Source organism: Corvus kubaryi, unplaced genomic scaffold (genome assembly GCF_017639235.1).
Source record: "Corvus kubaryi isolate FWS band 111438036 unplaced genomic scaffold, C.kubaryi_AGA036_p1.0 126, whole genome shotgun sequence".
NCBI classification, from domain to species: domain Eukaryota; kingdom Metazoa; phylum Chordata; class Aves; order Passeriformes; family Corvidae; genus Corvus; species Corvus kubaryi.
In genome coordinates, this window is record NW_024580661.1 from 1757050 (window position 1) to 1783576 (window position 26527).

Consider the following 26527-nt stretch of genomic DNA (forward strand, 5'->3'; position numbering starts at 1 on the left):
GGCTCAGGGACAGCTCGGTGTCCCCCAGGACCCCCAGGACACTCTGCTGGCTCAGGGACAGCTCGGTGTCCCCCAGGTCCTTCCCTGCAGAGCAAATAACTTCATTATTTTCCAGGACAGCCCACATGGGCAAATGAACAAGCTCAGCTGTTTTCAGAATAAAACAGCATTAGAAATCTCCTCCTAGAAATCCAACGAAACAGCCTTAAACCAGCTGCTGTTTTCATGCTATCATGTGGAATATGTTTGTTATAACTTTGTGCTGTTCCTGTAGGTTTAAATCATCTGTATTCCCATAGCTTTTCCCAGTAGGACGCACCCCTCACATTCACATTTATACTTCAGCACATCCAGTGGACACACAGATGTTGTGAAGGCCCTGTCTCAGCTTCAGCTTGGGCTACCCACCTGAATTCTTCCTCTGTTGCCACTGCCCAGGAGTGTTTAGGGACCTCTTTTTTAGCAAACCAAGCACTCACCATAAAATCCCAGCTGGCCTTCAAGACTTGGCCAGTTTGGTCAAAGCCTTTGGAACTGAACTGTGAATATTTCCATCAAACCCCTCCCTCTCCTGCTCCATCACCACCTCTCCAAACATCAACCCCCTGCCCTGTGCCCCTGCTCTGGGTCTAGAGCTCCTCCTGGATCCCAAAACTGGGTGAAACCCACAGCCAACCACCACCCAAACCACCAGCCCTGTGTAAGTCCAATGCATGATGGAATATGCAGCAGGAAAGAGGCATTCACGGAATCCCAGACTGGTTTGGGTTGGAAGGGGCCTTAAAGCCCATCCCATTCCACCCCCTGCCTTAAGCAGGGACACCTTCCATTATCCCAGGCTGCTCAGAACCTTCATTTTCCTAAAGATTTGTTCTCCATCCTCTTTTCTCCCCCCATCATTTTCTGTCTCAAGACTCCCCACCAGTCTAAACCACGTTTTCCATCCAATGGGATGGATGGCTGCTCCCAAAACATCCCCTCTGGAAGGGGCTGAGGTGTGCTCCAGATGTTCTGGAGCAAGATCCAGCTGTGTGAGGCCAGCAAGGCAGCACCCCCTGATTTCTCAGCCAGTTTCAGTACCTGAGCCACACAGACTTATCCACACTGAGTTACCACTGAGTTCAGTACCTGAGCTGCACTCAGTTATCTCCCTGTGCCGATCTGAAGGAAAAAGAAATAATTCTGACAGAAATAATTTTTGTCACCAGCCCTATCAAATGTTTTCTTTGCAATGAAGAAAACATCACCTGACTCTGGAGCACCCTGGATTACGTCATGCTAGGCTGCAAATTATCCATCTGCTGCCTCCAATTAGCCAGGGAGGTACGAGGGGCACTGGGAGAGGATGTGGATCATCATTTCATGGCTTGTTCTGCCGGTGTGAAATGGGATACTGGGAACTAATGGGTGCCATCTGCCGCGAGCATGGCAAATGGGGTAACGCCCATCAGCCCCCGATGGCTCCGTCAGGGACATATTGTGGGGAGGGATTTGTTATCCCAGCTCCTGCTAGGCTGCATTTCAGGATCATTTTCTAGCCTAATGAAGAGATGGGTTTTAGTTGTTGTTTTATTCTACACACATGAAATCCCAGGATTTAATAAAGTCCAGGGGAAGGTGTCCCTTGGTCTGTAAGGTCCATTCCAACCCAAACCATGCTGGGATTCCAAGTATTGCTAAGGGCCCTGGTAAAGTTTTAAAAAATTAATCAAAGATGAAAAAGGAAAGAAAATAGAGTAAAAATTCTGTTTTATCTCAAGCTCTCAGCCATAGCTGTATTTTACAGCAGTGGAGTCATCCTAAAGGTTTCCCAAGTGGCTGAACAGGGATGTCTCACCCAATCCTGACAGACACTCATTAATTAGCAATTTATCGAGCTGCTAGATGTTTACATTACTATACTTTCCCATTATTCCATTTAAATCTCCCTGTCAGACTCCTGCGATTAGCAGCAAACTGGAGGGATGGTTCTGGAGGAATTCCACCTCTCTAGCAAAAAAATGATCATGGAATGGTTTGGGTTGGAAGGGACCCTAAAGTTCATCCAGTGCCATGGGCAGGGACACCTTCCACTGTCCCAGGCTGCTCCAAGCCCCAGTGTCCAGCCTGGCCTTGGGCACTGCCAGGGATGCAGGATTGTCCTTTCCCTGATATGGAGAACGTGCTCTCAATAATTAAGTTTCCATTTCTTTATTGAATGTTCAAATATATGCAGCCAAGTATTGTCAATGAACCAATCTCAAACTACTGCATTTGAGATGCTGAGGAATTCCCAGCATGGGGATGCTCTGGGTCACCAGGGCTGTGAGGGGATGGAATCAAAATCAGGATATTTGTTTAATAACCACAATATTTTGTAATTCAGGTAGAGATTTGTAGACTTGAGGTTTGTGCTTGATATGTCTCTGGCTGCCAAGAGGTGCCAGGAAATTCGGCCTTTGAATATTCTGCCACCTTTTATTTGGGAGAAGGGTGGGAGAGGAGGGATCGACCTCGTTACCACAGCATCCCAAAAAAAAGCCCAAGAGCTCTGTCATGCAGATAAACCCCTAGGAAAAGATGTTTGTCCATGAAGATGAATGAGTGTCCCCAATTCCTGCCTTAATAAAGCCAATTTTTTTAATAATCACCTGCTGAATATGCATTTGCAGCTTCTCCTCTTTTAGCTTATCCCCAAAGGAAAATGTTTATATAAAGTGGTCACTCACATCCAACTTCCACCTCCAAAATCCCACAGAAATACAGCAAGAGAATTTAAACCCCCCAAACTGCCTTGCCTTCAGCCATGCCCCCATCAGGATGACCACGATTATCCTTTTTCATACAGGAATAACACTCCAGAGCTGCAAACATCAAACTCTTTGAGCTTCCAATGGATGTTTGGGGAAGAAAGCATGAAGTCAAACTAATTTTTGATGTCCACAAGCAAGGGAAGGTCTACATTTGGCTGCTCAAGTGCAGAACAAACCCCATTTCCCACTTCCGGCACAAATCCAGTGACTCCAAAAGAATCAATCCACTCCCAACCTCTTCCCAAGCGGCCAGAACCACCTGAAAGCTGCAAAAATCCTGGAGAAAATATCAAAATTCAAGAACTACTTCATAAGGAGTACTTACCCTTGGAGGGCTTTCTCTCCAAACCAATCCCCCTTCCCCAGAGTGCGGAGAAAGACGGGATCTTCGCTGGGAGAGTCCTCCCGGGTAACGTTCACCTGTGGAAAAGCCAAAGCCCCACGGGATTCAGGGAACTTTGAATTAACAACTGAAACCTCTTTGTTCAGAGGGGAATTTGTCACCTCCTGGATCTCTCAGGAAAAGCTCCTCTGGGAACCACGTAATTCCCCAGAGTCCTGCACTTTTCCCTCGGCATCGCCAACCACCCATCCAAGCAAATGAGCAGTGGTTTTCCACTACTCCGGCAAAAACACACGGCTTTGGATTTTTGGGAATGTTTTTAACTCTAAACGTGGAGTTGGCTGCACAAGCACAGTCACAGGAGAATGAAATCCCAAAAATTTGCTGTGCCTTGGTCAGACACATGGCCTAGGCTTCCGTTAGCTCCGTTCCACATGATTCCCAGCATTCCCAATCTCCCTGGAGGGACAGGAATAACATAAATCACCTCCATCTGGACACAGCTGAAGTGAAGCAGTTTGGGGCATCACAGGACAAAGGCTGGCTCTGCTCTCTCTCCAATTCAGGGAGGGGACAACTCCAGCTGGAGCAGAAATCCAATCTTTCCATCTTTTTAATCAGAGCTTTTGCACATGGAAACTCCCAACCCAAAATGTGCGATGTCAGGCACATCCTTTTGGATTCAGTGCTATCCCGGTGCAGTTTCTCGGTTAAATTTCCACTTGTGGCCTGCACCTTGTCCCAGCTCTTTAAGGGGTGGCAGAACCAGTGGGTCTGAGTCATTAATGAGCAGCACAGGGCACTGAACACCGGCACTGCCTCATGGAAGGGCAGGGAATGTGGGATGGATGAGCCAGGAACGCCCCTGGACAAACAAAGGGAATTTCAATGCAGATTTCAGCCCTTTTTCCACGACTTCCACTGATCCCAAGCAAAGAGCGTTCAGGGATTAGGGCAGTGTGACTTCCACCAGGTTCAAAGCTCTGAGCCAGGCTCCTGTGGGGAACCTGCATTCAGTTGGTGCCACACTGTGGATCCTAAAGGGAAAAGGGTGGAAAACGGCCCAGCAAGGCCCATGCTGCCTCTGGATAAAGGCAGGGGATGGAGCAGCAGCACTTCCCAAGCAGAAGGGAATGAGCCATTTCCATCCATTATTATTCCACACATTCCTGTCCACAGCATGTTTGGAACTCACTTTGATTTCTGCTTGCTGGGACTTGGGGAAACAAGTTAAAATAAATAAACTAAACAAGCTCAGGAGTGGGGTCAAGTGGGGTGGATGGAGCTGACAGGGAACAAGGGGAAAAGGATCTTGGTCCTGAAAGAATTATCAGTGGAGGGTGGGCTGGGAGAAAACAGAGCAGAAGTCTTTCTGAGAGGAGTGATGGGCTCAGAAATGTAAAAAATAATCTCTGCTCACATCAGCCTGGAGAAGAGAAGGCTTTAGGGAGACCTTAGAGCAGAATTCCAGTGCCTAAAGGTACAAGAGAGTTGGAGAGGGACTTTGGAGAAAGGCCTGGAGTGCCAGGACACAGGGAATGGGTTCAGAGTGCCAGAGGGCAGGGCTGGATGGGATATTGGGAAGGAATTGTTCCCTGGGACGGTGGGCAGGCCCTGGCACAGGGTGCCCAGAGCAGCTGGGGCTGCCCCTGGACCCCTGGCAGTGCCCAAGGCCAGGCTGGACACTGGGGCTTGGAGCAGCCTGGGACAGTGGGAGGTGTCCCTGACATGGCAGGGGTGGCACTGGATGGGCTTTGAGGTCCCTCCCAAGCCAGATCATTCCATGATTCTGTCACTCCAGACACTCTGACGTGACAGGCAAGGCAGAGATTCCCTAAGGAGCTCTCCCTGCTGCTGCTCAGGCTGACTGCAGACACTGCAGCTGTGATCCCAGGAACAGGAGCTGCTGCCAGCATTTTCCTGGCTTACTGAGCTGCCTGGGTCAAGTTTTACCACAGGACACGGGGGGGGATGGGCTCCAGCTTCAGAAGCTGCCAGGCAGCACACAGGGATTCTAAAATCCTGTATTTCATTGGTATTTATTCCATGTTTCACTGCTGAGGCTCTATCCTGGGCTGCATCCTTAGCATGGATTAATTATTACATCCACCCAATGTCCTAAATCAGGCATTAAAATGAAACCCTCTCCAACCCCATGCATCCATCAGCCACCGGTGTCTCTTTCCCAAAGCAATAAGCTTGGAAGAGAAAACTGGGCAGGATTTAACTATCCCTGTGGGAATTTCTGTCAAGCCATCAGGCTCCAGCTGAGAGTCTGGGAATTTCTCAGCAAGTGCCCGTGCCTTGTTTTATTTTAGCTCCCTTTTTCTGGCCAGCAGCTGTCACAGCAAGATAAAGGAGCAGAGGCCAGGGACAAAGCCAAGGAGCTGCTCCAGGAGGAATCCAGGGCTCTGCAGCAACAGCCAAGGCCATGGGAGGTCTTCTCCATCCTCTGGGTGAGGGGTAAGGGCTGCAGCTCAGCAACTGGGATTTCCTTTTCACATTTCTTTGGGGATTGAGGACATGTTGGAATGAGCCCAGAGGAGGCCACGGAGCTGCTCCCAGGGCTGGAGCCCTTCTGGAGCCAGGCTGGGAGAGCTGGGGCTGCTCACCTGGAGAGGAGAAGGCTCCAGGGAAACCTCAGAGCCCCTTGCAGGGCCTAAAGGGGCTCCAGGAGAGCTGGCGAGGGACTGGGGACAAGGCATGGAGGGCCAGGACACAGGGAATGGCTTCCACTGCCAGAGGGCAGGGATGGATGGGATATTGGGAAGGAATTGTTCCCTGGGAGGGTGGGCAGGCCCTGGCACAGGGTGCCCAGAGCAGCTGGGGCTGCCCCTGGATCCCTGGCAGTGCCCAAGGCCAGGCTGGACATTGGGGCTGGGAGCAGCCTGGGATAGTGGAAGGTGTCCTTGTGTGGCACTGGATGGGCTTTGAGGTCCCTTCCCACCCAAACCATTCCAGGATTCTGTGGCTTCTGGGAAGGGATGGGATTCACCTGACCAAGTGGGGCAAAAGCCTCCCTGGCCAACACGGCTCCAAACACTTGACATGGGAGGCAGATGGTCCATACTGTGGGAAAAGAGGGAATATTATTTCTGAGTGAAGGGAAGTGAAAGGGCACCAAACCAACGAACTTGGATTTCTGCAGGCTACGATTAAGTTCATTTCAAAAACTTCTCCATGCAATTTTTATCAATCTGAAAAAGACCATGTTTTCCCTTCCAATGAAGACTGGCTCCCAGAAAGTGGAAGATGATGGTGGGAAACGAGTTGGCAGCTGGAAATCACTGTGTATTCCCTCCAAAATCTCCATCCTGCTACATGGAAGGAAGCCAGGTGTCTCTTGAGTGTATTAGGCAGGCTAAAAAAATTAGAAATAATTGTTGAATGGAAGGAAAAAGCTTGGTCTATAAAATCCCATCAGGATTTTATGGGAAAAGAGGTCAAAAATATTTTCCCTATGAGCAGTGGAAGAGAAATTTAGACCTTTATTTTTCCCCATGGAGAGAGCCCAGACATCCCTGCCTTCCTGTTACTGAATTAGGAGAAGTGGGGAAGAGAGAGCCATGGGAATGAAGCCTGGAAGCCAGCCTTGGAAGGGGGATGCTTAGCAAAGAAATCATGGAGTATTGAGGGTTTACTTAAAAAAAAAAAAGAGGTTTTTGTGGTCATTTAGCCAGAGACTCAACAACAGTTTCTGCCCCAAAGTGTTCCCTGGGAGCGCATGTGCAAACCAGCAGGGGATTGCACTTCCAGCCCTTCAGGCCACTCTTCCCTCCTGACCCAGCCAAGGAGTTTAATTAAATGTCAAGTGCTGCCACATTTGTGCCTCAGGAGGGGAAGGGGAGAGGCTGGAGTGGGGTTTGGGAAGCCCCTTGCCCTGGGAGGGTGTGAACTCACCTTTCCTTTGCTGATTATGAAGAAGGTGTCCCCTCGAGCCCCTTGGCGGATAATGTACTCTCCACTCTCGTAGTGAGTCTGCGAGAGGAAAAAAACCCAAATGAAGATGAACAAATAAAAGCAGAGCCTGTTCTCCAGCCCATGTTTTGGCAGCTTTGCAAGAACATCACCCTGGACCCATTTTATCCCAGGCTGACATTGGCTGTGACTTGAAGGTTGTCCTGTGACGAGGAATACAATCATTAAACTGGAAGCGTTTGTGGCTTGCCCATTTTTCTTCTGGCTGTGCTGGTGCCAGCTTGTGCCCAGATGAATTATCCTCACAGCCGAAATCTATTTTTAGCACGTCAACGAGACAGAGGAATTTCCAACAGGGAATATGCTACACGAACTAAACTGCACTAAGAAGTCTGGTGTTAAAATTTTCTTTTCCTTCTCTTTTCTGGTGCTGGTTTTGGTGGCTTTCCAGCTTTGCTAGATTCAACAAATAAGTTTTGCTCTTCTCCCATTATTACAGCCGTTTAATCTTTGTTTTGCCTTATTTTGTGGAATAGTCCTTGCTAAATTCGTGTCACAATGCTGGCATCCAAACTTCTTAAATATCTTCATCCCTTGTGTCACCCCAGCAAAGGCAATGTGCACTTACACATCACCAGGAAACCCAAATATTTTCTAAACTAACACTCTCAGTTGATATTTAGACCCCCCAAACCTTGGAATTTTCATCCCAGATGCTCTGCCCCTGCAAATTCATCCAACATCAGGCTGGGGGGATGCCAAGAGCTTCCCATCCAACTTCCCCTGCATCTCCCATGGGATAAATGTCTATTGGATTTTTCAACTGTGCCCAGGAGAGCTGGAGGCATCAGGTCTGCTCTATCCCAGCCCAAATTTGGGACAAAATCACCCCAAAAATGCCCTGCACTCACCAGCAGATCTTCTAATCCCAAAGTATGTATAAACCAGCAAGGATTGGAGCTAAAACAATTAATTGGGAATTGAGCCAAATCCTCAAATTTGGTTAAGCTTGAGACATTATTTATTTATCTTTACACATTTATCTTTTTGGTGCCATTTACAGACTGATAACAGAATTCCCAGGAAAATAAACAGGCAAAACCTCACATAAAGTCACTGGGAAAAACAACTCTGTGGTTTGGGAGCGTTTGGCAAATGAGGATATCAAGGAAAAGGAAGTATCCTAAAAAAACAGAAGGTATCTCTGGCAGCTCTAGGACAGAATTATTGAGGGAAGGTCCTGAAAATCCAGAGTTAAGGGAGTGGGTGCTTCCACCATCCTAAACAAATTCTGGGCAAATAAAATCACAAAGTCAAAGCAGTCATTAATACTTTCCACACTCCCCAGGACATTGATACATTAAAAAAATTAAAGTTCTCCATCAGAATCTCAAATCCTGAATATTACACCGTGTCACTCTTGAGGAAAGGGACTGGAGGATGTGGCTCAGGAACAACATTTTGTGGGTTGCTGTGACCCTGACAGGACTCCAAGATCTAAAACTCGCAGCTTTCCCTATTTTCATGTGCCAGAGTGGGAAGAAGGAGAAAAAGTAAAAAGCCCGGAGGAGACCTGGACACAAAACTTGCAGATTTTTATTGCTTTTGTGGGGTGTTTCTGGAGAGCAGATTTAAGGTGCACATTTTTGACCATCCAGGGCGAGATTCCTCAGAAGGGCCTGATTTTAGAAGATGCTGGGATCAGATCCCTTCAAGTGGAATCTTGTAGGCACCCAAAAATCTAATTAATGAAAATACTGGGCTAAAGGCTTCCAAATTGACTACAGGTAATCCATATTCATTAAATACAATAATGGTATTTTTATTTAAAATACCATTAAAATACCATTCATTTAACGGTATTTTATTTTTTTTATTTACCTTTAATGGTATTTCTGGGCAGTTTAACATGATAAACCTGCTTCTTAAAAGCCCATTTCTTGGTCTTGCTCACCAGCTACCACCAGCACCAACCACTGCAGAACTGAGTCTCAGTCCTGCTGCTGTATCCGATTCCCACCCACAAGTTCCCTCACTGTCCAACCCATAAATTCCACCCAGCCATTCCCACCCCTAGCTCTTCCCACTCATTCCCACACAGGGCTCTTCCCAACCCATGTGTCCTCTCAAACTTCCCACCCATGAATCCTAACCATTCCCATGCATGAGTCTTCCCAAACTTCCCACCCAGAACTTTGCCACAAGAATGGAAGGAGCACCAATTCGAGCTTCAAAGCACCCAAAGCTGCCTCTCACTTCAGCATATTTTGTCTCCTCTTTTTTAAACTAAACTCTCATCTCAGCCAAGTCCTTCTTCATTCCAGTCACATTCCTCTAGTCCTTCCTTGAGTGCCCCATCACTCAGAGCTCTCACTTCGCTTGACCTGCTCCTCACAGGTGCCTCTTTCCATGCCCTCCCTGCCACCCACATCCTCATGTTTATGTATTCCAAGCCATTTCTTTCACAGCTAATTCCACCCGCAATGCTTCGTGCTTGAATGAACCCATCCTTCCCCACCCTCTAGCAACTCTCCTGCTCTTAAATCCTTGTTTTCTAACACAAATCAGCTCATCGTGAGCTCCGCCCTTCTAATGGAATTCTTGCTGTCAGTTCAGTCTCAGAGCACCGTGCTGGGCAGGCAAGGTGCCCGAGGGCTCGCTCAGGGCATGCAGAAGTGGAAATAAAGATGAGGCTCTTGCTTTTAGCCCCACACAAGAGGCAGCGATACCTCCTCAGGTACCTCTGGTACCATCACATAAAGTTCTCTGAAGAAGCCTTTTGGCAAAAGTTCACAGAATCCCAGGATTCCTGAGGCTGGAAAAGCCCTCCAAGATCATCCAGTCCACCCTGTGCCCGATGGCCACCTTGTCCCCAGCCCAGAGCACTGAGTGCCACCTCCAGCCCTTCCTTGGACACCTCCAGGCATGGGCACTCCAAAGCTCCCTGGGCAGCCCCTGCCAAGGCCTGAGCACCCTTTCCATGCAGAAATTCCTGCTGCTGTCCAAGCTGAGCCTCCCCTGGCCCAGCCTGAGGCCCTTTCCCCTTGTCCTGTCCCTCAGCATACGGAGAAGCTGGAATCTTTCATAAAATAGCATTTCCAGCCTAAATGAACAAAAGCAAAGCTCTTCCTCCCTTTGAAGTCCTCCATCAAGTGCCTCCCATGGAGATCCCTGTTTGTCCAGTAAGAGTAGCTTCTATAAAAATATCAGGGGCTTCTTTCCCCTTTCTTCTACTGTCAATTTTACTTAAAACAATGAAAAAATCCCAGCAGCTGGCAGGGGGAAATGCCCACTCAGCAGGTGGGAGAGGTTAAGACATGGATAGGTCTCCATGACCTGCTCCAGGTACCCCACAGGAGAACTACCAATCTCGTGATCGAGTCAGATTATGCTCTAAAAAAGGCAAACATCCTGTTTTATGAAATCCCTCATCCTGTGCAGAACGTCAATGCATGGACATGGACATTTCTTTGAGCGGAGAAATACCCAATGCAAGCTCTCTTCAGGAGTGATTGGGTTTTTATGAGACCAACTTGTATTGAAAACAGACAAAATTAAAACAATGGGGCCCAATAGCACCAAATTTTGTCAATAACCTCCTGTTTTGAGTCCCTGTGCTCCCTGAGACCAAAATCTCCCTCAAATCCAGGACCCAAAGCAATGTACAGACCATATTTCAGTGTCCACCCCATTCTATCCCCCTCAGAAAAGTTAATTGTGTGAATAATTTCTTTGTCCCCAACACACCAGGGCACATCTCACCCACCACACAAAAAAAGTCACCTTTGTAACTTCAAATCTTCACGTCTGGGTGAAGGACTTTGGCCCACTGAGCATGGTTGATCAGTCACAAACTTCAACTGGAGCTTCTGCTCCCAAATACCACCAAAAAGGAGATGTCTGAGAGCCTGCCCAGACCTCACGAAGAAACCTTGACCAGGCCTCGTGGAGAAACCTTGACTAAAATCAAGATGTCTGCGAGCCCAACCAGGCCTCCTGGAGAAACCTTGACTAAAAATGAGATGTTTGAGAGCTGACCAGGTCTTGTGGAGAAACCTTGACTAAAAATGAGATGTTTGAGAGATGACCAGGTCTTGTGAAGAAACCTTGAGCAGGGCTCAAGGAAAAACCTCAATTCGGCCTCATAGAGAAACCTTAACTAAAATTGAGATGTCTGAGAGCCTGCCCAGGCCTCATGGAGAAACTTCGACCAGGCCTTACAGAGAAACCTCAATTAGACCTCCCACAGAAACCCTGACTAAAAATGAGGTGTTTGAGAGCCAACCAGGCCTTGTGGGGAAACCTTGACTGAAACGAGATGTCTGAGCTGGACTAGGCCTCACTGAGAAACCTCCACTCTGGAGACCAACCCACCCATCAAAGTTCAGAAAACCTCCTTTTTCCTCCACCTGGATGCCTCGGAGTGCTGTTTATGCTGAGAATGTTTGGAAGAAGGTGGGAAATGGGGCGTTTGGAATGCTCCGTGACCCATGGCGCCAAAGGTCCCCTCAGGGGAGCAGAGGCACAAAGGTGGCTTTGAAACGAGGAGTTTGACTCCCTGGAGCTGGGTTTGCGCCACACAAACCAGTGACGGCAACACGGGGTTGAGGACAGTTCTCCATGTCCCACCCGCTGCATCCAGGGTGTATTTAAAATAAAAATAACCTAAATATGTCATTTTGCTGCTGCTTTAAAAAAATATTCGCAGAACTGTCAGCAGCACTCCAAACAGAAACAGCTTTTAGAAGATTTATTTTTCCTGTTCTGCATTTGCTGCCTTAAACATCCTTTCAGGTCTAAAATGACAACAGACATGTTTTATTTAACAAAATAAAATGGAAAAATATATTTATTTGCTGAAAATGCTGCAAAACCAAGCAGGTAAATATCAGTCTCCTGTACTGAATTCCTTACGAATCACACAGATTTGTTTCCCTGGTTTTACAGTGTGTCCCACTCCCAGGGATTATCTAAACATGCTGCTCCTTGAAACAGCCAAAGGGGAGGATTATCTTTTTGTGGTCCTCTCCTCATTTATCCCTAATTTTTGACACTCAAGCCATCTCAATGCCCAAGCAGCAGCTTAACTAGAGGGCAACAAGTGGGAAATTAAAATATGAGGAAGATGGAGGGCTGAGGAGTATAGAGGGTTAACTCATGCCCTTAATTCCACAATAATTATGGAGCACAAAATTGGGAAAGAAGATGAGGAAAGGGACCTAATTGTAGCCTTCCAGTACCTGAAGGAGCTACAAGAAAGGAGAGAGACTGTTTCCAGGAGCCAGATGTGCCAGGACAAGGGGAATATGGCTTCCCACTGCCAAAGGGCAGGGATAGATGGGATATTGGGAAGGAATTGTTCCCTGGGAGGATGGGGAAGGGCTGGGATGGAATTCCCAGAGCAGCTGTGGCTGCCCCTGAATCCCTGGCAGTGTCCAAGACCAGGCTGGACACTGGGGCTTGGAGCAGCCTGGGACAGTGGGAGGTGTCCCTGCCCATGGCAGGGGTGGCACTGGATGGGCTTTGAGGTCCCTTGCAGCCCAAACCATTCCATGATCCTGTGATTCTCACTCAGCTGGCTTGAACTGAGCTGCAGTGTCCTGCAGCAATTTTTTTGTTTTTCATACTGATGGATTACAAAGTTACTCTTCCTCCTTAAAGATCCAGCCCTTTGAACTCCCACCAGCACCCTGAGTGTGCATTTTAGAGCAAAAGCTGTGCTGTGACAGTGCCAGGAGCCTGTCTCCCTGTCAAATCCAAACAGGAATTTGGGAAGGAGAGGATGCTGGAAAAGCTGGGAAGTTCAGAGATGCAGATGGAGATGAAGAAGGCAAAAGGTCAAGACCAACCTCAAAGATCAAGAGGGAGAACTCAGAGTTCAAGGATTAAGAGAGCAGAGAGATGACAGAGGGTGAGAGCAGCACGAGGTCAGGAGAAATGGGAGAGGAGCTTCAGCAACAAGATTTTCCCTTTTGGGAAACATTTCCTCTGCACTGATGCACTGTGGCTCCTTAAGGGGCTGCGACAGCGCTGAGGAAAACACTCCTGGGAAGGAGCTGGACCCTCGGGCTGTCTTCTCCAACTGTGGGGCCTTCTGCACTTTTTGGGTTGATTCCAATTCCTGCAAAACCATCCCTGAGCAAGGCTCCTTATGCACCTAAAGGGGCTGTTTGTGCGAGGATGTAGCACAGCTTCCGGAATAACACAAATCATGGAATTCTAGGGTTGAATACAGCTGGGACACACGAGGCTTATTGATCCAACTCCTTACTCTGAGAGTAACTGCTTGAAACCAAACTAAGATTTAAGAGATGACTCCCCACGATGAGTTCATCTGTCCTCCACTGAGGTTGTATCAAGATATAATCTGCATTATATCAAGATATAATCTGTGCTTCTGAGGACTCAGGGATTGCTCCAGGGAAAAGGAGTCTAAGAGGATGTATGGAGACAGTCAAAAAAGGATATTCAACAATTATTTCATTGAAGCAAAAGCAAGTACAGCCTCCACCTAATCCACGGGATGCACATTAAAATGGAGAAACCAGAGGGGATAAACAACAGGACCCTGCTGGTCCTGAAATGTAAAGATGTGAGAAATGTTCCTAATTTGAAGTTCTTTGGTTAAATGATTGCTTTAATTTCTGGTTGTTTCTTTGGGGGTTTGGCACTGCTGTTCCCTATATCTGCATTTCCCTGTGCTGTGCTGAGAGGCAGCAGGAGGGAAGGAGATGGGGCTGGCACCCTCCTGCTCTTCCTTTTTCTCAAAACCTCCTCCCCATTTCAGTATCCCAAAAGCAAAATTCCTCCACAAACTGAGCTGGACCCAGCCCTCTCCCAGCTGAGCTGCTGGGACAAGACAGGAGATGGGAATAAAGTTATATAAGTGGAAACTGTGGAAGAGAGAAACTCATCACATTCCAGTTTAGAGCAAAAGGCCATCTCCAAATGGTGATTCTTCCAACTCTGACCAAAGCTCTGACAACTCCTCAGGTAAAACTGCTGGTCCTGAAACCCAGGCTGAATTTCCACCAGGAATTCAGGTCTTTTGCATTGAGCTGTAAACAAGACCCTACTGTTGGGATAATTCAGGAGCTTCCTGAAGGTTGACTTCTCTCCTGGAAAGAAGCAGCAGCTCCACATCTCTGGCATTTCCACGACCCAGAGCATGCAGCTGAGCAATTCGGTTTCCTTTGACACCACCTGAGTCGAGGTCTTTACACCAGAACACCCAACCGGAACAAAACTCTCCTCGTGCCAATGGACAGTGGAGAAACAGGAGAGTTGTGACTTCTGTGAGCTGTCAAACAGGATTTATTAGGTTTGACATTAAACGAGCAGGGCTCATCTCAGAAGCCCCCTAAACCCAGTGGCACCAAGGAAAAGGACATGAACTAGGGATAAACCATCCTCTAGCTGTGGAAAACACGGCTTTTGGCTGGGGTTTTATCCCCTTTACATTCCACTGGACTTCAACCCAGCTCCTGCAGAGTGCAGTTTGCAGGGATACCTAAAAGGCAACAAGGTGGGTAAGGGACTGTGTTTGGCAAATGCTGGCCCAGGCTCCTGCTTTCCAAAAGGAAGATGCACAGATGGAAGGAGCCGCCAGCCCTTTCCTTCTGCCATTCCTGGAATGCCCTTGGGACTGGCTGGATGGCAGGAGCTGGCCCGTGTGGCTGAGGATTTGTTGTGTTTCAAACTCTTCTCTTTTTTAAGGACCATCTTCTGAGAAGAAACAGGAGTTTGGGAAGGAGAGGATGCTGGAAAAGCTGGGAAGTTCAGAGATGCAGATGGAGATGAAGGCAAAAGGTCAAGACCAACCTCAAAGATCAAGAGGGAGAACTCAGAGTTCAAGGATTAAGAGAGCAGAGAGATGACAGAGGATGAGAGCAGCACGAGGTCAGGAGAAATGGGAGAGGAGCTTCAGCAACAAGATTTTCCAGGAAAACAAGAAGAACTGATATGGAAAAACCCCAGGATTTATTCCCAGGAGAGATAAGAGAGAACAAACTAGCTGGGTAAAAGGCAATAGTGGTATTAGGCCACAGATCAAGCCACAAATTGGGCTCAAAACCCCACAAAGCTTTGCCTGGGAATTCAAATAATACCAGATTCACAGATAATGACTGCGAAATGTGAAGAATTAGCTGAGAATCAGTAATTAGAAAAAGGATCTCCAGGCAACAGAGTGGAATTAATTCATCAGTCACCCTGAGTAAAAATTAGCAAACAGTAAAATTCAGCAAAAATAAAAACACAGTTTAAACATAAATTGAAAAGGTTTGTGTGCCCTGGGCCAGTCACATACATGGAATTTGAAGCTTCTGTAGGATTGAAATCTCTATAATTCCACGACATTAGCAGCCTCCTTTGGACATTAACACACAGGAACTTTGAGGAAATCCAAGCAGAACCAGAACGCCAGGACGGCACCGCACCACAAATCCTCGCTCCAATCACCAGCAGCTCCAGTCCACGGGGGTTTAATTAAATTTCACGGAAATGCAAGAAAAGAGCTGCTCTTCAATCCTTCCCCGGATAGCTCTGAGTTGGTTTTCCTCCTCGTGATGGAAGAATGGGAATCCAGTTGCCCTCCCTAAATCTACAGGTCTGTTCCACAGTTATTAGAATGGGAATCAATTCCTCGCCAAAATGAAACTGGAAGTAAACAACTTAAATCAGCAGATTTGTTTCATTTCTGTTCCTTCATTTCCTCCACATTTTGCATGCTTATTCACCCCAGGTATTTGCATTGCCACGAGGATCCCAGAATCCATCCAGAATCCATCATGAGGAATAAAAAAATGCACATTAATTCAATATATTCAGCCACTTTTCCAGCCACCTGCTGTGAAATGTATTTTCTTTTTGTGGTCTAGACCAAAGAGGAGACTTTACGTCTCCGTATGCAAATGCACTTCAAATTATCACTGGAAACCAACTTCACTGGAAGGGAAATCATGGAAAGCATTGCATTTATCCATCCTCTACAGACTTTCACTGGAACAGGTCATTTTCCCAGTTTAAACCCCTGAATTCACCAATCGCTTCCAGTTAGAGGGCTCTGTGCAGGTGACACCTGAGTTTGGCAGAGGAATTAAACACTCTCTCAGTTTATATTCCCTGTTTTATCCCCACAGATTCGGGCTGGAAAATCTCCTCTTTTTCCCTTGATTTCTCTCATCAGCTCCCCAAAAGGTACAAAAAAGGCAGAGTTTTATCAGCCCACACAATACAAACTCAGCCTCTATTCCCAGTCTGCCCAACGAGAAATTCTGGAAGGGAATCGCACTTCCAGAAGATCAAATGTTTGCCCCAAATGTATTTATTAAAGCAGCAGGTGAACTTTGTGTATAAAATGGGAAAAGATAAAATCTCCATTTTTTAAACATCAATAACAGCTTTCCCCAATGGAAAACAAAGCTGCCTGGAGCCCCACACCTGGGTTCCCACTGTCTCCTTGACAACAGAACTTGGAAAATTGGGATAAAACCTGTATTTCACAATAGAAATGCAAAATCTCTTCTCCCTAAGGGCAGAAATTAGTATTTTCTACTGTTTAATAGACTTTCTGCTGCTAGAATGGACATGGCTGGAGCTGCACGAGCCTATTCCAGCTTTGCTTGGAGGAAGATTTTATGGGAGCTTTCCACTGCCTCCAACTTATTCCAGGATTTCGGACAACTGGAAAGAAGAAAATGTGAGGAGAAAAATAAATCCCATCCTGAATCCAGAAGATGGTGAAAGTTGAGATTTCTGAAGGATGAAGCACATCAAGAACTGACCCTGCAGCAGCAACACCTCCATCAATCTCTCTTGCAATGACCCCACTTAGAAATATTGGACTTTTCCCATCTATTTTGGGCTTTAAAGCAGATTTTTTTGGGAGCATCTCTTAAATCAGTCCTGAAAAGAAAACCAGGGCAAGGCTGGGCAATGTAATCTAGGTCAGATTTTTGGCACGAGGCACAGCTGACCCTTTCCGTACCAGGCAAGGACACAATGATCCTGAAATTCCTTCACCAGGGCTTTTTTAAACTCCAAATTCTACTTTGTGTGGCTTTCTCTGCAGGAATTGGGGAAATGCCCAAATGGATTTACAAGCACAGGAGTCTGACCCCAGTGGCGATGGGATCCCATCCCACAGAGCCAGGGAAAATCCTGGGACAGCGGCGGCTTAGAGCTGGCAACAGCCACGTTATTGCCGTTTCCCATCCCTCCCAGGGGACAGAAATCACAGGATGGGAGGAGCAGAGCTCATCTCTTCCCCTGACTGAGGAATCTCCTTTCCCACTCCAGCAGCATCCTAAGTTTTCCCAGCAAGGAGCCATTTCCCCCTCATTTGTCTCACTTATTTCCATTTTCTACACGTTTTGAGTTCTTAAAGCCTTTTTTTTGCAGCACGAGATCCAGGTTGAACGCAGGAAGAGCACCTGAAGCACAAAGATCCCTGTTTTCTATGACTTTCCAGTGAAGAACCACAGACTTGGATCATCCCAAGATATCCACAGAATTTCAGAATATATTTGGCTTTGGGAGGGATTTCCCCCTCTTTTTGGGAGGAAAACCGAGCTGTGCCGAGCGTGGGTGAGCTCCCAGCAGCCAGCTGAGCACTGGGATGCACTGGGAGAACTGGGGGATGAACTGGGAGCCCCTGTGTGCCACAACAGGGTGACAGCAGCTCGTGTTTCATTCCAGACATCTGGGGGACATCTGGTGCTGCTGGAAAACCAAAGGAGTCGGGAAAGTGATCCAAGTGCTCCTGAGTGCCTCGGGCAAGGGCTTTGGGGAGATGCTGCCCTGACCCCTCCCGTCCCATCTGCTGGGAAAAACCAGGGATATGGAGCATCCCCCAGCAAAGCTGGGCTGTGTCCCAGCCCACATCACACCTCCGAGAGCTGACTGCAAGGAAATTATGGAAAAAAAGGAATTTTCACCAAAATACTTGATTTCCTTTGCTGTCTGTTCACAGACCCCTCAAAAGTCCCCCTTTTTAAAACGGGAAGAAACCATGGTGAGTTGGAATATTTTCAGTATTTCCACCCGATAGGAAGCAAGGAAGGAGGGACCTGAGGCCTTCAGGACACCGGTAAATCCCACCTGGAGCTCTCAGCGTGCACGTTCTGACTCCAGGACCAGGATTTGCCATCCCCTTTTCCAACCCCAAAGCAACCATGGACAGCACAGGGTTAAACCATGCCAGCCCCAATTCCTAACACTGTATTATCCATAGGCTATGGGCTATTCCAGCAGCTCCCGTTGCCCAAATGGTTATTAGCCTGCTTACAATTGTAGCAGAGGGTGCAGGAACCCAGAATCAGTCTTGAGGTCGGAAAGATCTTGGAGAAATGAACCCTTCCTGATCCCAGTCTGCATTTTAGAGGTGGATTCTTTGTGACCCTGTTTCATTTCCCTACATTTTGACCATGGGATTCTCCTGCTGGAAGCTCACCCCTCGATTTCCATCAGATATCCATCACCAGTTCCAATGGGCACAGAACTGGTCCTTCCTTCACCTCCACAGTGCTGGCCAGGATCTGCTGGGAATCAGCCCCAGTCCAACCCTTCCTCCAAGGGAAACCCAGATCTCTTACAAGGATGCTCCAAAAAAAGACACCAAAGGTCACCTCCAGGCTGGAGTTACACCAATGGTGGCCTCAGGGAGGATGTTCTGAGATGAAAACTTCCATCCCTGCTCTACAACTGCTCAAGTTCTGCACCCAAAACTCTGTTTGAGCCCCAAATCCAGGGTGAATCCCAGCCACAGAATCCCAGGATGGTTTGGCTTGGAAGGACCTTAAAGCTCATCCAGTTCTATGGGCAGGGACACTGTCCACTGTCCCAGGCTGCTCCAAGCCCCAGTGTCCAACCTGGCCTTGGACACTGCCAGGGATGGGAAATAGGACAGTCCCATGCTCTTCTTTCCATAATCCCCGAAAACTTCCAGTGAGAAGGAGAAGTTCCATGTGTGTTCAACTCCCAGGAAGCTCTGAGAATCGAGACTTCTTGAATTTCCTACCCTTTTAGGGCCAGGAGGAACCATCCAGATCACTTAATCCTCAGAAACACAAAAGCAAACCCCTTTATTCCCATTCCCAGTCACACCTAAAGTTTCTCCAGCAGAACAAGATCCCTTTTCCACCAGGAAGGAACATGGGAACAGGACGGAGCTGTCCCCAAGCACTCTGTCCTAGTGACAGGTAAATGTGCCAGAGGGAGCCCTGCAATCCCCCAGCACCTCACCAGACCCACAGGATCTGACCCTGCAGCGATGAGTTCACCTGGAAAGCTTCACGGGGTATTCCCTACGAAGGACAAGAGCACAAGGTGTTGAAAATACAAATAAATTCTCTCTGCCATGTGCTCTGCTGCAGCATGGAGATAAAACCACTCCCATGTCACCTCAGCAGGAACTCCAGTCCGAATGCTCCTCCCTGCCTCGGGCTCGTGGTTGTATTTTAGGGTATCCAATGCCTCTAACCCATGGATTAAGAAATGGCTTTTGCTGTCACGAGGACAATTTTCCCTTCCTGTGATTACAACCCAGACACTGCAAACGCCACCCCAAGAATGGGAATTTCAAATGCATCCCCCAAGGCCTCTGAGGGGATGCTTGAAACCAGAGGCACAAACCCTCAAGTGTGAGCAATCCCATTTCCCAAGGGAAATCAGTTCCCTGGGAAAGGACGCAGCCGTATTTTGAGGAGGTCTGGGATGGGAGGAGGATCTCCCCACTTTCATGTCTGACCTTTGCTTTAAAGCTGGGTTTTAATGACTGATCCCATTGCTGGCAGGTCTCCAGCTGATCTTCCCAGCATTCCCAGCCTGGTGGCCATTCCTTGGGTGGCCACAGGTGTCTCCATGACCACGTGGACTGTTCCCTTCATTTCTTTTTCCTAATTAATCCCCGGCAGGACTCGCTCAGGAGGGCCCGCAAGCCAACCTTGTCCCAGATTCCAGCAGGTGTCACTGTGGGCAATGCTATGGGAAAATCCAGCTGGGAAAATGTTGGAATCAAAGGGAAAACACCCCTCAGGGTAATTATTATTTGGGTTTTTCCTGAATGTAATTGCTGATTGTATTTTATCCCCGTTTTTACAGATCCAAAGGCACTGTCCGTGTTCACTTCTTCAGGGCTGGAGGGTGGAAACCATGGAATATTTTCAAGTAAGCACCACTTTGGGTTTTCTTTCTGGGGTTCAGCCCCACCAAAATTAGCCCATACATGTCTGTAAGTAGGGATATGTGGGTGAGAATTAGGGAATTTTGGAAACTGCTGAACGAATTCCCAGGAGGAGATGCCCAAAAGACCAGAGATCCACACGCTCTCCTTCCAAGCTTATCCCAAAGGACCCAGCCCAGAAAGCAAAGCCCTCAGCACAAGACAGGAACGTCATCCATGGGGAAATCTATCCCAAAAATCAGGGATGTCAGGAGCACTGTTTGGGAAGAGGGGCTTGAGCTGTGCCACCTCCACCACAGCAACCCACCCCATGCCCAAATGTTAATTAAATGTCAAGCAGAATTAATTGATTGGATTTGCTCCACCCAGGAGGTGAAGGGCAGCCACCAACCCATCGGTCCCAACCCATCTGCAGCAAAGGAAACGCCTGGAAGAGCAGATTCCATGGGTTCCTGGCCCCAGCGGTGCTGCAAAGCCTCTGAAAACTGAGATCAGTAAACAAACAGATATTGGGAAATTAGGAACAAGGCTGGATCAGGGAAGAGACAACTCAGAGCTCCTGAGTTGTTGTGACCTCTCTGTTGTCCCAGGTGCCATCAGAAAATCCACATCCATCCTGTGTGTCCCTAACAGAGCCTGCAAATCCACCAGGGCAAACAATAAATTATGGATTTGCTTAAATCCTTTCTTTTCATATCTGTGAAACCCTGGAAATCATCTAAGATTACAGCAAAAAATGTTTTGTTTTGCTTTTTTCCTTTCTTTTCTAGCTGGAAAATCCACTTAGTGAGCATAAAAATATCTCCCAGATAGGTTTAATCCAAGTGGAAATGGGGACTATTTAAATCCCAACACCTGCATAGCCTTTATAAATTGACATTTTATCAGTGACCTCCTGAAAACCTGATCATCCACTCAATGCCCCGTTGCCAAAAATAATAACAATAAATTAAAGCAAGACAATCCTGGGATGAAGCAAATTTGGGGAAGTTTTCTTCTGTTTGATGCTGCCTTTGCCACTCGTCCTGCTGGTGACCACGGCACTGCTGGAGTGACTTTTCCCACCACTGGGAGGTTGATTGAGGAGAAGGAGGTGCCCAAAGAAGGGGGAAAAGCTGCAAAAGTGCTGGAAATGACGATGCTATTCAAGAGGCAACTGGAAAATACAGAACTCTCTTGGAGGAGGCACGGTTTGGGTTGGAAGGGATATTAAGGAGCAGCTCATCCCACCCCTGCCATGGGCAGGGACACCTCCCACTGTCCCAGGCTGCTCCAAGCCCCAATGTCCAGCCTGGCCTTGGACACTGCCAGGGATCCAGGGGCAGCCCCAGCTGCTCTGGGCACCCTGTGCCAGGGCCTGCCCACCCTCCCAGGGAGCAATTCCTTCCCTGACAGCTGAGAAAATCTCCTTCCAACGCCCAACTCTCACCCTTCTGAGTGTCCTTTGGGATTCTCATGGAGGTTTCCATGAATCCATGTGCTTTGGAGAGCCAGAGGAGATGGAATTCCCCAGCTGGGGTACTCTGGCCTAACTCCAGTGGATTTTACAACATGCACTTGAAGGAAAACCAACAACCCAGCTCCTCTGCTTGGGGTTTAGCAAAAGAGCCCAGAGACAAGGGCAGGAGGACTCCTTACAGTAAATGAGATGTTAATAAATTCCCTCGGTCTCCAGAGGAATCCAGCTTCCCTTGGAAAGCCTCTGGAAAAAGATCCCTCTGATACCACTGGGATTTTCAGCCTAAACAGAAGCTGCTTCTTGAGAGGTTTCGAAATTCATTTCAGAAATCTCAGTTAAAACGAGAACGTCGTTCCCTGCCTGAAAAGTGCATTTGGCAGAGGCCAAAAGCTGCTCCTTGCACCTGACAGCATCCCACAGGGCCCACCAGGAAAAGGCCTAAAGTTCCCACATGTGCCAAGGGCATGGAACTCCAGGAAACGCATTCCCATGTGCTCAGCACAAGGATTTCATTGGGAAAAAAAAGAGGAGTTTGATGTTAAATCAAGTGGGAAGAAATGGCAACAGATTTTCCACCCCTCTGGTGAGACCCCGCCTGCAGTGGGTGTCTGATCTGGGACGTGGAGCTGCTGGAGTGAATCCAGAGGAGGCCACGGAGCTGCTCCCAGGGCTGGAGCCCCTCTGCTCTGGAGCCAGCCTGGGAGAGCTGCCGGTGCTCACCTAGAGAGGAGAAGGCTCCAGGGAGAGCTCAGAGCCCCTTGCAGGGCCTAAAGGGGCTCCAGGAGAGCTGCAGAGGGACTGGGGATACGGGATGGAGGGCCAGGACACAGGGAATTGCTTCCCAGTGCCAGAGGGCAGGGATGGATGGGATATTGGGAAGGAATCAGTCCCAAAGTTTTCTCTGCTGGCATCCCCCTCTAACAATAAGTTTTGCGGAACTGCGTGGAAGAAAAACCCCCAAATCCTGCCCCATTTCTACCACAGCAGGAGAACAGGGGATGGGCAATAAACACACACAGGGATGACCACATTCCCAACAAGAATCCCCAGAAAGCAGGGAATGCTGAACTCCTTTCCTACACTAACACAAGCAGCTCATTCACAATCCCCTTCATGTGCTCAGTGCCCACATTAAAGAAGATCCAAAGGAAAACTTAGCTCCAAACCACCCCTTTTATCCCAAATCAGCTCCTGCCACTGACTCCATCGTATCCCTGCACTCCAGTTTTTCCAGCTGCATTTTATTCCCTGATGCTTTTTTTCCCCAAACAGCTTTAGTTTCCTGGTGCACCTGCAAACCCAAAGCTGTGTTCTCATGAGCATCATCTGAAAGATTAATGGAAGTACAACTCCAGTCAAAATGCTGTCCATTTGTGATGGAGTCAGTCGTGAGTGAAGCCCTTTCAATGCCCCCACAGGCAGCATTTCCCTACTCTGTCCCCCAGTTCCTTCAGTGAAGACACCCCAGAGTGCTTCCTTGGATTTAAAAAAAAAAGATAAATAATAACGCTAAAATATTTTTTCTTCCCCAAAACCTTTAACTCTTCCCTGTTTATTTTGAATTCTCCCTCAAATCTGATTTATGGCTCGGCAGCAGATCAACATCAGCTTTGGTGCTGACAGATCCCTCAGGATGGACCAGGGACCGGGTTCCCTTTATCCTCACTCCTAAATGAGCCTAAAAACCACTAATTCTATGGAAAGCTCATTAATTTTGCACATTTTCCCTCTTCTATTCACTGTTGCCACATGAGTCCACAAAAGCAGGACTGTGCTCAGCCTCTATTAATTAACCAGAGGCATCCCAAGGCCTTCTGATCCATACTAATTGAGCAGTGTGGAGCGGGAAGGATGCTTGGCATCTCTGCACGAAGGCCCAGGACAGCTTTTAAAGCTGAATCAAGCCGTGAAATCTTGCCCAAGATCCCCACTCTCCACCAGGAGCCACAACAGAAGGAGCTCCACAAGCAACAGGGAAGAATTTTGGTTTGGTTTTTTATTTTTTTACCATATGTGCCTTTTGAAATTCAGCCTTTAATTGGGATTTTGAAAGAAGGAAGAGCAAAGAGACAAAGGCTGGCAAGCAACACTGGGGACATGAACGGAGCTGCTGAAGGGGCTGCAGACAGGAGCAGGGATCCCAGATTTCAGCACGCAGAGCTGCAGGAACAGTTTCCATCCCTGGCACCCTGTGCCTCTGGGGTTCAGCACATTTCTCTGCCTCTCCCTCAGTCTGGCTCTGCTGTTTGTGCAGGGATTCACTGGGAGCACATCAGTGGCACTGGGACCTGAGCAGTGCATTGAAATATTGAATGTTAATGCTTCCAGTGAAAGAATTCCCCAAATGCACACGGGGAGATGGGAGAATGGCATTCCCAGTGCTCCCAAGCTGTAACTGGTTTCCTGTTAACCCAGGACCAGTTACTGAAGTGGTTTGCAGCTGGATTTGGGGCAATTAGCCAGGTCTATATTTGAATATCTATTTACACTGCAGCTATGGTATATAAGTATTATATATTTCAGTGTGTTACAAAGTATTATCAGAGAATCACGGAATGGTTCGAGTTGGAAGAGACTTTGAAGTCCATCCCTGTGCCATGGGCCAGGACAACTTCCAGTGTCCCAGGGTGCACCAAGCCCTGTCCAGCCTGGCCCGGAACACTTTAAATTTCTATGCATCCAGAAAAAAAGTAAAAAAATTTAAAAAAAGTAAAAAAATAAAAAAGTTAAAGAATAAAAAAGTTAAAAAAGTCAAAAAATAAAAAAGTAAAAAAAAAAGTCAAAAAATAAAAAAGTAAAAAAAAAGTCAAAAAATAAAAAAGTAAAAAAAAAGTCAAAAAATAAAAAAGTAAAAGAGAGTAAAAGAGAGTAAAAAAACCCTAAAACCTAAAAACTAAAAAAAAAAAAAAAAAATCAAAGCTCTCTCGACTTCTGGATACACAACAAACAAGGCAAATCCATGTGATGTAGTTCAGGCCTGACATCATCTGCACAGAAACCAATCTGCAGTGTTTGGTAAGGAAATCAAAGCACCTTGGTCACTGGCTCTCGCTCCAGCTGCTCACATTCCCACACACAGTATCTTCCACGGATTACCAGGCTAAATCCCAGACAGAGAAGGAACAGCGAGGGCACCGGATTAGGAAATGCAGGAGATGAAAATGCCAACGAGACCTCAATTCAACCTCCTCCTGTGCATCTATAACCACTGAACTTGTAAATCTCACATGATTCTGTCTGGGGCACCAACAGTGACAGCACCTGGAGCTGTGGGAGTGATCCAGAGAAGCCACTGAGATGCTCCAGGGCTGGAGCTCCTCCAGAGCCAGGCTGGGAGAGCTGGGGGTGCTCACCTGGAGAGGAGAAGGCTCCACGGAGAGCTCAGAGCCCCTTGCAGGGCCTAAAGGGGCTCCAGGAGAGCTGGAGAGGGACTGGGGACAAGGCATGGAGGGCCAGGACACAGGGAATGGCTTCCCAGTGCCAGAGGGCAGGGATGGATGGGATATTGGGAAGGAATTGTTCCCTGGGAGGATGGGCAGGCCCTGGCCCAGGGTGCCCAGAGCAGCTGGGGCTGCCCCTGGATCCCTGGCAGTGCCCAAGGCCAGGCTGGACATTGGGGCTTGGAGCAGCCTGGGACAGTGGGAGGTGTCCCTGCCCATGGCAGGAGTGGGATGAGCTGATCCTTAATGTCCCTTCCAACCCAAACCAGTGTGGGATCAGCTACCCCAGCTGCCCCGGGCTCTCGGAATTCCTGCCTCCTTCCCTGAAAACCCTGCCTGACTCCGTGGAGCTGGGACAGGTGTCCAGGCAGGTGACAGCTCCATCCCTGACATCCTGGCAAAGGGATCCTTCTTTGAAACAGGAGTAGGAATTCAGAGTTGGGGAACAAAACTTAGAAGAATGAGCTGTAGGAACAGTGAAGAACTTGAGGTCAAATGGAAAAGTTATAAAATCACGAGCACCTGGAAGCAGCTTCGGAGAAGAAGAGGTGAAGGAACCTTAATTACACCTTTGGTACCTGACCCCCTGATGCGAGATGGAAATCCCGCAAGGATAGGAACCCTACATTGGGATGGCACAGGGAGCAACCTTAAAGAGGAAAACACTGCCAGGATGTGAAGCAACTGAAGGGCAGGAAAGAAATCCCAATTTTGTGCCACAAAAAAATAAGGAAAAAAAAAAAGAGGGAGAGAAGGAGAAGCCAGCGCAGATCTCTGAGTGCTGCCCATGCCCACCAAACGCTCATCCCACTCCTCAGCCATGCCAGGAACAGATCCCCATCCTACTCCCTCCAGGGTTTTAATTCCATTTGCTAAATGAAATTATCCAGAAAGACTGGAATTATTGGCAATGTTGGTGCCACACAGGGATGATCCCTACATACACATTTTTTCCATGTAACATTAACAATTCCATGGTCCAGAGGGGTTTTCCAACACTTCAGGGGTGTAACCTACGGAAAGGAGGCTGTAGCCAGGTGGGAATTTAGATATAAATACACAGATCTGAGAGTGACTTTTTATTTATAATTCATGTAAAACACAGCCCGTTCAACCCAAGACAAACCCAGAAGAAATCAGGCTGATTCCAAGGAGGAAATTGGGAACATCCACCCTAAAAATCCAGATTTTTCCCCACAAATGCTGCTTTCATGCCTCGTTTTTTCACTGATAATTACTAAGAATGTTTTTTCCCCCTGCCATGAAACTTTAAGTGTCCCTGGAAAAGTTTTATGGATTTTATTCTCCTCCTTAAGTCTTGATAAGGAGCTTAATACTGGTGATGTGATCCAAGCAAATTCTGGTTGGGAGTGGGGTTTTGAGATAGGCAAA

General features: G+C 47.7%; 1 protein-coding gene across 3 annotated transcripts in view; it reads right to left on the reverse strand.

Moving 5' to 3' along the window:
• Positions 1-26527, reverse strand: part of PRKG1 (protein kinase cGMP-dependent 1) — a 372819-nt gene that overhangs the window by 85469 nt on the left and 260823 nt on the right. For all 3 annotated transcript variants that reach the window (XM_042021848.1, XM_042021837.1, XM_042021855.1), the window contains exons 6-7: positions 7036-7113; positions 3118-3212 (exon numbers count right to left, since the gene is read on the reverse strand). In XM_042021848.1, coding sequence (XP_041877782.1) covers positions 3118-3212; positions 7036-7113 — 173 coding nt within the window. The remainder of the gene's footprint in view (positions 1-3117; positions 3213-7035; positions 7114-26527) is intronic.